The following is a 12,551-nucleotide window of genomic DNA, read 5'->3' as shown; positions in this document are numbered from 1 at the left end:
AAAACTGCCAGAGAACTTATTTTAATATTAATGGCTGACTAGCCAATTGAAAAGATTATTCAAAAGCACTCTCCTCTATCTTTTGAGGAGACAAGACAAGCTCAATCATTAGACAAAAGGAGTGTGGACATGAGATTCACACAGAACTGGTATTTCTAATTGCAACCATGATTCAAAGCAAACACTTACCACATAAGGTAATGCAAATTCTTCACACATTTCTATGGCAATATTGTCTGTGTTTTGAATTCCAACAACACTGTCCACTAATAAAAATGTTCTCTTCAAACTATAAGGTAGAAATGAAGATTAATGGCAATATAAGATATACTCATTCATTATCTCTCTCCCCCCACTATACTAAGAAATTTTCCTTTGAATGTTTCTCAATCTAAGATTTACACACATTTCTTTAGACAAAAGGAATTTTCAATTCATCAGGAAGTTCACTCTACAGTCTAATAGGTCTCAATGCTGTTTACTTTCAATAATGAAATTCACAAAATATTAATTTATTTTAATAAGCATGTATTGAATATAAGACACTTTGCCTGGGACTTGATACAAAATGAGTGAACCCCTTCCTCTAAAAGCTTAAAATCTGGTGGGAGAGATACAAATCCAATTACCTACAAGTTATCACAGAAATGTTTAATGTTTTAATATTACTTTAAGACTAACAGATAATGGAAACCAGACACATTATATTTTCCATTTTCTTATGTAAAGATTTCATTTTAGTTTCTAGGTTAAGCTACAGCAAACAACCTTTTTCCTATACTTCAAAAGATTTACATTATTTTTCTATATATTGTGCAATTCTTGAAACATAGAACTGTCACTTGACCACATATGGGGACAAAACAAAAACTAACATTTTCAGAGGATGTGATATCTGAGGTATTTTAAGAATGATAAGAATTTACTTTATTTAAATCTAGTAAATACCACATTAACCAACAATTTTCATTTTCAAAATTAGCCAGTTAAGAGTTTGGTTTTTAAAAAATTAATGAACTAACTCTTAAGTACTCTTTCAATTCAATTTCAATTTAGGAAAACACTTGAATTTAAGATTGAGCTAACGTACAGGCAGAAAACAAATGAGCAATACATACCTTGGTTCTAAATATTGTATTGTAGAATATTATGAGAATAAAATGGGCCTTTTAAAGTAAGTCATTTGATAAAACCAAAGTGTTTATCATGTGTAGAATATTCTACTGATGAAAACATGCTTTAAGGTTAAATGTATAATTATTACAAGAAAATTTTTTCCTTACTTTGTTCGTTCTTTCAGATAGACCTCTACCATGTCAACAAAATCTTTAGGCGATCTATAGCCATAACCTGGCATGTCCACCAATGTAAAATGTTTTCCAACTCTGAAAAAATTCATTTTCTTTGTGTGTCCCTGATAAAGTAAATTGAAAAATAAAAGCTATCTTAAAATATATCTTTCATATATTTAATGATTCAAATGTTTCCTATTTAATCAATAAATATTTATTAAAAGCCTAAGTATTATATATAATCTTAACTATGCTGATGATGACACAGGAAAAGAAGACAGAAGTGAGGTAGCTAGAGATAAGCTTAGATCATAGTACTTCCCCCCCCCCCAATTCGTTTAATTATACTTCTAATCAATGAAACAATTCTTTTTTTAAAACAGAATTTGTATGACTTAAGAAGAACTTTAGATCCCGTATTAGAAATAGGTAGGAAAAATATTTTGGAGCCTTTCCTATTTCATTAACTCTTGGTGAAAAATACCCTGTTCTAAATTGTTTGACTACCTTAGTCAATATTTTCTGATGAATAATATATTTCCACTTTAAAGAGAAATGACTTACAGTGCTGATAGGTTAAAATGCTTACAATCAGTCATATAGGTTTTCATAAAACCTAGATTCAAAGCCTGATAATTTCTTATGCCTAGACTACTGCCTCCCTAAAATCTAGATGTTTTACATGTTTTATTAGGTGGGTTATAGTGCTTTCACTAAACAATTTTTAAAGCATGTACAACACTATAATTATAAAATATTTGTGCAACTAAAATTGAGATAAAGATGACAAAAAGTGGTTTATTCATAGTATTGTGTCCACAAGACATTTAATAATCAGAAAAGGAAAAATTAAGATAGGCAATTTAAGAAGTTAGACAATTGTTTGGATCTTGGAACAAATATTATCAGAGAGAAGATTTTTATAAATGGTGATTAAGTTTCCAGTCAGCTTATTTGTCTATCTATAGGAAAATGATTTTAGAATTACAGATTGGGAATGTCAAGAATACATTTTTTTCATTGCCTTTTTAAAACAGGAAGGGATGCCTCTACCTAGAAGTGTTTATTTGCTGAGGCAGGGCAAGGAGTAAGGATGAGAGAGTTAAGAGATGGAAAGAGTCATTAGTGATGGAGCCTGAGAATCAACTATATGAAGAAGTGGGGAACCAAGAAAAGACTAGTGAAGTCTCACAGAAGGGTTCCAAGTCCACGAAAGACACAGGTGGGGTGGTGTGGGTAGTGGGCATTAGGGTTGGTGGAAAGGTTTTACCATGAAGAGATAAGGTGAAGGGAAGTGAGGGTGAGTTTTGAGGAAATGCTATCTTACATACTGGTACAGTATGCATTATTGTGAAGGAAGGAGAGGGAATTAGAAAATGACAGAAAGCAATTATAGCAGACTAGCTGGGATAACACATAATTTGGCCTTAAGTAAACATAATAGGCCTGACTGGTATACGTGTTTGTGTGTATATGTATACGTGTGTGTATATATATATATAAACTAACTTATATACATGTGTATCTTATAAGATAATAAAAGATTATAGGAAGAAAAAAAACCAAAACACTTAAAAGTTGTTTCTCCTAAAGTCAATGTAGAACTAGATGATCACTCTTATAGAAGGAAATATAGAATGACAATAAAACACTTTATTTAGCAACTCTTTGGAACATTTGGACACAGGAAGATTTCCTCAAGATATTGGCAAGGCTACTAAAATCCAGCCACAGTTCCTTTTCTTCAGAGAAACACACAGGCATTAATGAAATGTTGTACATTATTACTTGTTTGAATGAAATCATTTCTCTAGGAACTTTGCAATTATGATTTCTTGTACCTTCCAACATTCACTATTCACTAAGATGAACAGTCCAGACATATTTAAAAATTTCAACATACCGGTTTTTTGGAGACTCTGACTTCAACCTCAGGGGCCAGTGAAAACAAAGCCTTTATTAGGGAGGATTTTCCAACATTGCTTCTGCCTATAAAACATACCTTATACAAGAAAAAAGATAATTAAGTCCTACTTGAGATATATGTATATGTATATATATATTAAAGGCTGTATTAGCTGAAAAACTCTCAAACTATTCAGTCTTGCCAAGCCATGTAAAAAGTGGCTTAAGTTTAGTGAAACCTCAAATTCTAACATACAGCTAATTTCAACGTGCCATGTACTGTTTTAGGCATTCAGCATATATTTTCTTATTTATTTTATAACATCCCTATGAAGTAGGTGATAGTATCCCCATTTTACAGATACAAAAACACATAACTGAACCAAAATTATATAGGTAGAAAGTAAAGGAGTTGGGATTTGAATTCAGGACATTTATATCTATTTAATAGAATCTGTGCTTTTAGTTATATTATGGTACTCAAGAATATCTGCAATCTTATTAAGTATTCCACATTCACAAAACTTTTTAAAGTAAAAACTATGTATTTCAACAAAATTTGCTCAGAAGTACAACTACATGGTTGAAAGCACATTTTCTCAAGAACTCCCACACTTTACTATAACACCATTGCAATTTAAGAGCTTATTTTTTTCTTGACTTCTCTTGTTCGAATTAGGAACATGGAGACTTTTCTCCTCTGTAGTGTAGAAAGCAAGAAAATATTCTTTTTTGTTTTTAAGAAAGCATGCTTACATTTGCTTTTTAAAAATTTATTTGTATAAATTTAAGGGGTATAAGTACAATTTTGTTACAGACATATACTGCATTGTGGTGAAGTCTGGCCTTGTAGTATATCCACCACCCAAACAATGTATTAGACATGGTAGCAATTAAGTAATTTCTCATCATCCCCACTCCCACCAAAATATTCCTGATAATAATCATTAATATACATGGCTCTGCTTTTGAACATGGTATTGAAGGGGGGACAATACCAACCAGCTGTTCTAAAATGAGGGCAGTACTGTCCTTTGGAGGATGTTTTGGAAATCTGTAAGGACATTTTTGGTTATCAACACAATTGGGGGTCATTTCGTGGGCATGGGCCAGGGATGTCAAATATTCTGCAAAAACCTGAGTCAGTCCTTTCAAAATGAATTGATCTGAGTGCTGCAAAAATTTTAGATGCTCTTCCAGATGAAATCCAATGCTAATATGTAGGTAAAACTGAATTTTAACAAATGAATTACAAAAAGTCCAGTGATTTAGAAGCTTAAATTGAAAAGCAATGCAGTCTCAAAATTATTTACTTTATGTACTTCCTAAGTCCTGAGGACAGTTCTACGCATATTTAGATGAAAAGTTTTAGGGCAATGGTACAGTTACTGTAAATATATATGGGAATTTTAGCTGCCTTTTAAAAGACTTAGAATAAATATTATTAAACTATAGGACATTCAGGCCAGGCGTGGTGACTCACGCCTGTAATCCTGTGTGTATGTATGTCCTAGGAGGCCCAGGTGGGAGGATCGCTCAAGGTCAGGAGTTTGAAACCAGCCTAAGCAAGACTGAGACCCGTGTCTAGTCTATACTAAAAATAGAAAGAAATTGATTGGCTAACTAAAAATATATAGAAACAATTAGCCTGGCATGGTGGCACATGCCTGTAGTCCCAGCTACTCGGAGGCTGAGGCAGAAGGATTGCTTGAGCCCAGGAGTTTGAGGTTGCTGTAAGCTAGGCTGACGGCACTCAAGCCTGGGTAACAGAGTGAGACTCTGTCTCAAAAAACAAACAACCTCCCCCCCAAAAAACCCCTGTAGGATATTCATAAAATGCTCATTCATGGAATTTCACTATTAATAATAAAAGTTGTTTTAAAAAAATCTTCCATATTGCCTTCTATAGATAATTACTATTTTGCACATGATACGAAATTGAGATTGCAGAGATCACATATTGATAAGGATCATCTCATTTGTGAACTATTATACGTTTCTTATTCACTGTCTAATGTGTAAATTTGTCTCAGCATGTTTTCCCTCTTCAATTAAATAGGAAAAAAATTATAAAAGGGCAGAGTTATTTAATAATTTTCAGAACGTTTAGTTTGGCTCTTAAAACTTTTAAAGGCCGGGTGTGGTGGCTCACGCCTGTTATCCTAGCACTCTGGGAGGCTGAGGGGGGAGGATCACTCGAGCTCAGGAGTTTGAGGTTATTGTGAGCAAGACTGACGCTACGGCACTCTCGCCCAGGCAAGAGAGTGAGACTCTGCCTCAAAAAATAAATAAATCGCTGAAAAGAAAAAAAAAAATCTTTTAAAGTCTTCTCTATTAATCACCCAAATAATTTAAGCTATATAAGGCTCCGCCTTACGAAGGGCAGATCTAATGTTACCCCACCTTACGACGGGCCCACGGGCGGGGCGTGTGCATGCAGACTGAATTTTTGACTTAACTATATTCTCAGTTTGCTGCGCTCGGTTAGGCGACCCCATGGTAAGTCGAGGAGCATCTGCATATGGTTATTTCGTCAAAATAACATATGCATGCACACACAGCTAGACAATATCTCTCGCTGGGTGATAGGAAATGAGTGGCAGCAAACCCTCGCGCGAGCCTTCGCGACGGAGCGGGGCCGACCGGGCTGCGGCTAGCGCTCCCACACTCGCCACGCGCGGGAGAGCGTGAACAGCCGCAGCTCTCACCTCAGGCCAGGGAAGGTCCGGGGCGTGGTCGAGCCGGACTGCGGAGCTGACGTAATCGATGCGGTTCCGGGCGGTGGCGGTAAAGATGGTGTCCGCCCTCGCGATATTCTCCAGGCTCGGGTCGTAGATCCTCAGGTGAAGGTCGGGCCTCGTGTCCGGGACCAGGTACTGCTCGAGGTCCTGCAGCGGATACACCAGCTTCGTCATCTGCTTCTTCGGCAGCTGTAGCACCTCAGCAAAAGCGTGAGACGTGCTATAAACTCGGCTCAGGCGCCCCCGCACCGCCGACACTTCTAAGAGCCTTCGTGTCGCACGCCCCACCCAGGGCGCAGCCATTCTCCTGTCCTGGAAGCCCGCCACGGGCCCTGGTTCCCAGGATCCGGCTGCGCGTGCGTGAGCCCCGCTGCCGCGACGCCTCCTGGGAGTTGTAGTCTCCGCTGTCGCCGCTCTGTCCTGTGTGGGTGCTGGAGTCCCGTGCGCTGAAGGCTGGCGGAGGCGGGTGTTTTGTTTTTTTTTTTAAACACCCTGTGCTTAACACCTGTGCCTTTGACTAGTACATCGCTGTGGGAGGATGTTAAACGGTTTCCACAGGTGACAGTCCCACCTGGTTATGTGGCCTTGAGTCTCAAGTGAATGCGAAAAAGTGTGAAGCTCTGGTGAATTCCCGGCCCGTTTTATCTTCACAATTTCTGCTTGTCTTATAGCTCGTTGACGTTTGTCATACGTCCACGTCACTAGGAAAAGCACCTTCGCAAAAAAGATAAGGGCCGGTGAGAAAAGTGGTTGGCATAGCACCTCGTTTTCAGGGGAGGAACTGTTAGTATTTCAGCCTTCTCTGTCACTGCGGGAAATGTACTTAAACTTTAGCAACTTCTTACAAAAACGGTGTTGCACACGGCTTACAGAATTGTTACACGGAAGTTCTATAACGACATCTTATTTCAGGTTTCTTCTCAATGCCATTTAAGCTAATCGGTGCTGGAATGGGAGATACAGGTATTATATGATGAAGTAAATGACTGAAAAATATTCTTATATAAAAAATGGTAGGTCTTTTCAAACAGCAGCAGCAATCAACAGAGCAATGGTAACTCATGGCCTCTTGATCTATTCCCCAGGTTGTTCAGTAATTAAACAGGGCAATTCTTAAATAAATATGATTCAAAACTATAACGAGCAGAACCTGCAACTTTGAGGGTAGCCAGTACAGCAGCCTGACCTACTTCTGGCAGGCTAATTTGTGATTAATCTTTGCATGAGGCTTTAAGGCTCCCTCCAATCCCTAATTTCACTTCCCTGTAATAAAACACTTTACCGTATACAGCAGAAATCTGGGATGCATATATTACTGTGTATATGATATGCTTTGAAAGTGCTTTCATGTGTGCCATTTCGTTTCCAAACATTGGGGCCCCAGGTTTGGAGATAAACCAGCGCATAAAGGACTTTTTGCAATTCTTAGACAGGTTTTGGAGGTGTTCAGGGATTAGTAGACTCATAGTACTCATTTTGTAATCCTTAGTGGCTCTGAATTCTACATCATTTTGGATTTCATTTGACAGGACAAATCATTTTAGAATTACTGGACAGTAAAGTTTTTGCAACATAAGTTGTCATGTAAAGGTGGGGTGGGAGTCAGACAAATGATCTAAAGGAAATAAATATGACTAGGAAAACCACTTGACTGTTTAATCTTTAGTTTTTCTCTTTCATTCCATTTTTTTAAAGCATTGATATAAAAAAGTCATATAAAACTTCAGAGAGATGGTTTGGAGTCAATAATATACTGTTTTTCTTGGACACATGTGATCAAACTCTTCCCTAATTTCCAATGCAGACAGAAGGTCAAAGATGAGACATGCATAGCAGTGAGACCCACTAGTGAGAGCAGGAGAGAGCTAGAATTGTGAGGAATTAGCTTATGACAACTAACCCCATTGTAGAGCTGCAATGAAAATCATAGGGTCTACAGAGAATTCTCAAAGTTCAAGAAAATTAGGCCAACTCAATGTTAAAAAGAATCAAGCCCAGTGGATGAGATGTTGCAATAGAACTTTCTGGGTTCTGGCAATAGCATACTAAATCTGGTGTTGGCTGCATCTTGGTTCCAGGTGGTCTGTCTGTATGAAGTAGGACTCTAGCCAGTAGCTGTAGACTGGGAGTCAGGACCTAGTCTCCTAGATCAGGACTAAGTCAAGGCTGAGATTCAGATAGGGTTTTAGTCCTAGTGGGTGTGAAAAAAAGAGGAGTATAGATTAGAAAACCATGCTTTCTAATATGCATCTCTTACTGTGTCCAAAACATAATTTACATTCTCTCCTAATATGTTTTTTTTTTTTGCATTCATTACTATCTCAGTAAATGGCAACTCTATTCTTCTTGTTGATCCAGCTGAAACTTTTGGGGACAATTCTTGACTCTTTCTCTTATACTGAACATTCATTCTAATAGCAGTCCTCTTGGCTTTACCATCAAAACATATCCTGAATTTGACACTTTTTAGCACATCTGCTGCTACCACCCTGATCTAAGCCCCATTATCTCCTACCTAGATTATTGCAATAACTTCCAAACTGGTCACCCAACTTTAACCCTTTACCCTCTTCAGTTCATTCTCAAAACAGCCGCAACCATCATCCTGTTAAAATATAAGCTAAAAGCTCCAACAGCTTCCTGTCTCACTCAAAGAAAAGTTGAAGCTCTTGCACTAACTTAAAAGGACCTACCTGATTTTCCTTTTACTTCCCCTACTCTTACTTGCCTGACTTCATCTACTACCATTCTCCTCCTCATTGACTCCATTCCAACCACACTGGTATCTTTGCTGTTTTTCAAATGAGCCATACACGCACTTGTGTCTGAGTCTTTGCACTTCTGCCTGGAATGCTCACCTCAGATAATCACATGGCCTGTTGCCAATACCATTTACGATGTGTTTATGACCATCCTTCTGAGAAAAAATGCCTTTTATTTTGATAGTTGAGGAGGTAGCACAGGTCTTACACCACAAAGTTAGCAAGATTTTTGGGTGTCACATACTTTACACATGGTCCTTAGAATCAGCTTTTATTGCTAAAATTCCTCTGACCTAACTGCCATGGTTATACTCTGTCATGTTTAGCTAAGGAGAAAAGAAAGAAGATAGGTAGGAGTGGGATCTTACTATTAGGACTGGATCACCTCATTTGTTCTATCTGTGATGTCTGCTTCTATAATGAATGGCCACTGGGTCCAGAGTGATGCCAATGTATGTCCAAATGTTATAGATATCAGGTTGAGGGAGGGAATGCATCTAAGACACGAAGAAGGCAAGTTTTGCAGGCCTGGATAGGAAGGCAGCATCCAGGACATCAGAGAGTCAGCAACCACAGTACACACCTAGATTAGCTCCTATCCTTCAGCAGACATGGTTTGAATGCCCTGACAGAAGCCAGGGACACGAGGAAAATTTACTTCTATGTGTACAGAGAGGTAATGGTTTAGGTCTCAGTGTCCAGTTTATATAAGACCTTTTCCTACGGTCACTTTCTCCATGTTTTAACAATAGTAATGAACATTAATTGAGTGCTTGGTATGCCAGAAATTGATCTGAATAGCAGGGATTAACTATGAAAAAGATCTGGTCACATTGAAATTTAGACCTCAAACTTTGTGTTAGGAAGAAAATACTGGGGGAAAGGAAGATGCATTGTATGAAGGAGAGTGAAACCAGAGAAACTTCCACATGTAACTTAAATTGCTTAAATTGTAAAACTACTGTCCAAATGAATGATTTAAATTTAAAACATATTTACTTATATTTCTCTCAAATTTTTTGTGCAACATTTCCTTTTAAAAATTTGCATTAAATATCACTTAACACAGTACCACAAATTTGTGGAACAGGCAACATGATGCATGACTTCTTCATCTAATTTCTTAATTAAGGTATAGGTTATTATTCTTGAGATTTGTTATTTTGCTATCATTCAAGAACTAACAGAGACATATTTTCCATGATCATCTTCTTTGGAAGACCATCAAACCATTGAGTTTAATTTATATTTCATTAATGTACCTTTAGAGAATATCGGTAACTTCAGGGAGGTTGTTTTTTTTTTTTTCCCAGATAAGTTTTTTGAACTTTCTTTTAAAGTTGTGTCTGTAATACTGACAGATTCTTTAAAGAGCTAGAATTGTGAGGAATTAGCTTATGACAACTAACCCCATTGTAGAGCTGCAATGAAAATCATAGGGTCTACAGAGAATTATCAAAGTTCAAGAAAATTAGGCCAACTCAATGTTAAAAAGAATCAAGCCCAGTGGATGAGATGTTGCAATAGAACTTTCTGGGTTCTGGCAATAGCATACTAAATCTGGTGTTGGCTGCATCTTGGTTCCAGGTGGTCTGTCTGTATGAAGTAGGACTCTAGCCAGTAGCTGTAGACTGGGAGTCAGGACCTAGTCTCCTAGATCAGGACTAAGTCAAGGCTGAGATTCAGATAGGGTTTTAGTCCTAGTGGGTGTGAAAAAAAGAGGAGTATAGATTAGAAAACCATGCTTTCTAATATGCATCTCTTACTGTGTCCAAAACATAATTTACATTCTCTCCTAATATGTTTTTTTTTTTTGCATTCATTACTATCTCAGTAAATGGCAACTCTATTCTTCTTGTTGATCCAGCTGAAACTTTTGGGGACAATTCTTGACTCTTTCTCTTATACTGAACATTCATTCTAATAGCAGTCCTCTTGGCTTTACCATCAAAACATATCCTGAATTTGACACTTTTTAGCACATCTGCTGCTACCACCCTGATCTAAGCCCCATTATCTCCTACCTAGATTATTGCAATAACTTCCAAACTGGTCACCCAACTTTAACCCTTTACCCTCTTCAGTTCATTCTCAAAACAGCCGCAACCATCATCCTGTTAAAATATAAGCTAAAAGCTCCAACAGCTTCCTGTCTCACTCAAAGAAAAGTTGAAGCTCTTGCACTAACTTAAAAGGACCTACCTGATTTTCCTTTTACTTCCCCTACTCTTACTTGCCTGACTTCATCTACTACCATTCTCCTCCTCATTGACTCCATTCCAACCACACTGGTATCTTTGCTGTTTTTCAAATGAGCCATACACGCACTTGTGTCTGAGTCTTTGCACTTCTGCCTGGAATGCTCACCTCAGATAATCACATGGCCTGTTGCCAATACCATTTACGATGTGTTTATGACCATCCTTCTGAGAAAAAATGCCTTTTATTTTGATAGTTGAGGAGGTAGCACAGGTCTTACACCACAAAGTTAGCAAGATTTTTGGGTGTCACATACTTTACACATGGTCCTTAGAATCAGCTTTTATTGCTAAAATTCCTCTGACCTAACTGCCATGGTTATACTCTGTCATGTTTAGCTAAGGAGAAAAGAAAGAAGATAGGTAGGAGTGGGATCTTACTATTAGGACTGGATCACCTCATTTGTTCTATCTGTGATGTCTGCTTCTATAATGAATGGCCACTGGGTCCAGAGTGATGCCAATGTATGTCCAAATGTTATAGATATCAGGTTGAGGGAGGGAATGCATCTAAGACACGAAGAAGGCAAGTTTTGCAGGCCTGGATAGGAAGGCAGCATCCAGGACATCAGAGAGTCAGCAACCACAGTACACACCTAGATTAGCTCCTATCCTTCAGCAGACATGGTTTGAATGCCCTGACAGAAGCCAGGGACACGAGGAAAATTTACTTCTATGTGTACAGAGAGGTAATGGTTTAGGTCTCAGTGTCCAGTTTATATAAGACCTTTTCCTACGGTCACTTTCTCCATGTTTTAACAATAGTAATGAACATTAATTGAGTGCTTGGTATGCCAGAAATTGATCTGAATAGCAGGGATTAACTATGAAAAAGATCTGGTCACATTGAAATTTAGACCTCAAACTTTGTGTTAGGAAGAAAATACTGGGGGAAAGGAAGATGCATTGTATGAAGGAGAGTGAAACCAGAGAAACTTCCACATGTAACTTAAATTGCTTAAATTGTAAAACTACTGTCCAAATGAATGATTTAAATTTAAAACATATTTACTTATATTTCTCTCAAATTTTTTGTGCAACATTTCCTTTTAAAAATTTGCATTAAATATCACTTAACACAGTACCACAAATTTGTGGAACAGGCAACATGATGCATGACTTCTTCATCTAATTTCTTAATTAAGGTATAGGTTATTATTCTTGAGATTTGTTATTTTGCTATCATTCAAGAACTAACAGAGACATATTTTCCATGATCATCTTCTTTGGAAGACCATCAAACCATTGAGTTTAATTTATATTTCATTAATGTACCTTTAGAGAATATCGGTAACTTCAGGGAGGTTGTTTTTTTTTTTTTCCCAGATAAGTTTTTTGAACTTTCTTTTAAAGTTGTGTCTGTAATACTGACAGATTTCTTTAAAGAGATTAAATATCAGACAATACTCATGTGTAGGAGGTGAGTTCTTAGAATGATTTGGGTTCTGGAGGAGGAGTAAAGATTCACTTCCCTCAGGGTAGATTTTATTAATAGAGTGGAAAACAATTGCTCTAAGTAGTCTTTTTTCACTTTATTTTAAGCAGTAGTTTTTTTTCACTTGTAGTTGTGCATTTGACTGTCTGCCATACTAT

At 37.4% G+C, this 12,551-nt stretch overlaps 1 protein-coding gene across 2 annotated transcripts in view; it reads right to left on the bottom strand.

Moving 5' to 3' along the window:
• The window catches only part of GTPBP8 (GTP binding protein 8), a 35,699-nt gene extending 29,423 nt beyond the window's left edge, over window positions 1–6,276 (bottom strand). For both annotated transcript variants that reach the window (XM_012787499.2, XM_012787495.3), the window contains exons 1-4: window positions 5,906–6,276; window positions 3,196–3,294; window positions 1,284–1,414; window positions 190–289 (exon numbers count right to left, since the gene is read on the bottom strand). In XM_012787499.2, coding sequence (XP_012642953.1) covers window positions 190–289; window positions 1,284–1,414; window positions 3,196–3,294; window positions 5,906–6,241 — 666 coding nt within the window. In that variant the 5' untranslated portion in view covers window positions 6,242–6,276. The remainder of the gene's footprint in view (window positions 1–189; window positions 290–1,283; window positions 1,415–3,195; window positions 3,295–5,905) is intronic.
• Between the last annotated feature and the right edge of the window lie 6,275 nt (window positions 6,277–12,551).

This window comes from Microcebus murinus, chromosome 1 (genome assembly GCF_040939455.1).
Source record: "Microcebus murinus isolate Inina chromosome 1, M.murinus_Inina_mat1.0, whole genome shotgun sequence".
Taxonomy (NCBI): domain Eukaryota; kingdom Metazoa; phylum Chordata; class Mammalia; order Primates; family Cheirogaleidae; genus Microcebus; species Microcebus murinus.
The sequence above is the reverse complement of the archived record's forward strand: the minus strand, read 5'-3'. Positions and strand labels throughout refer to the sequence as shown.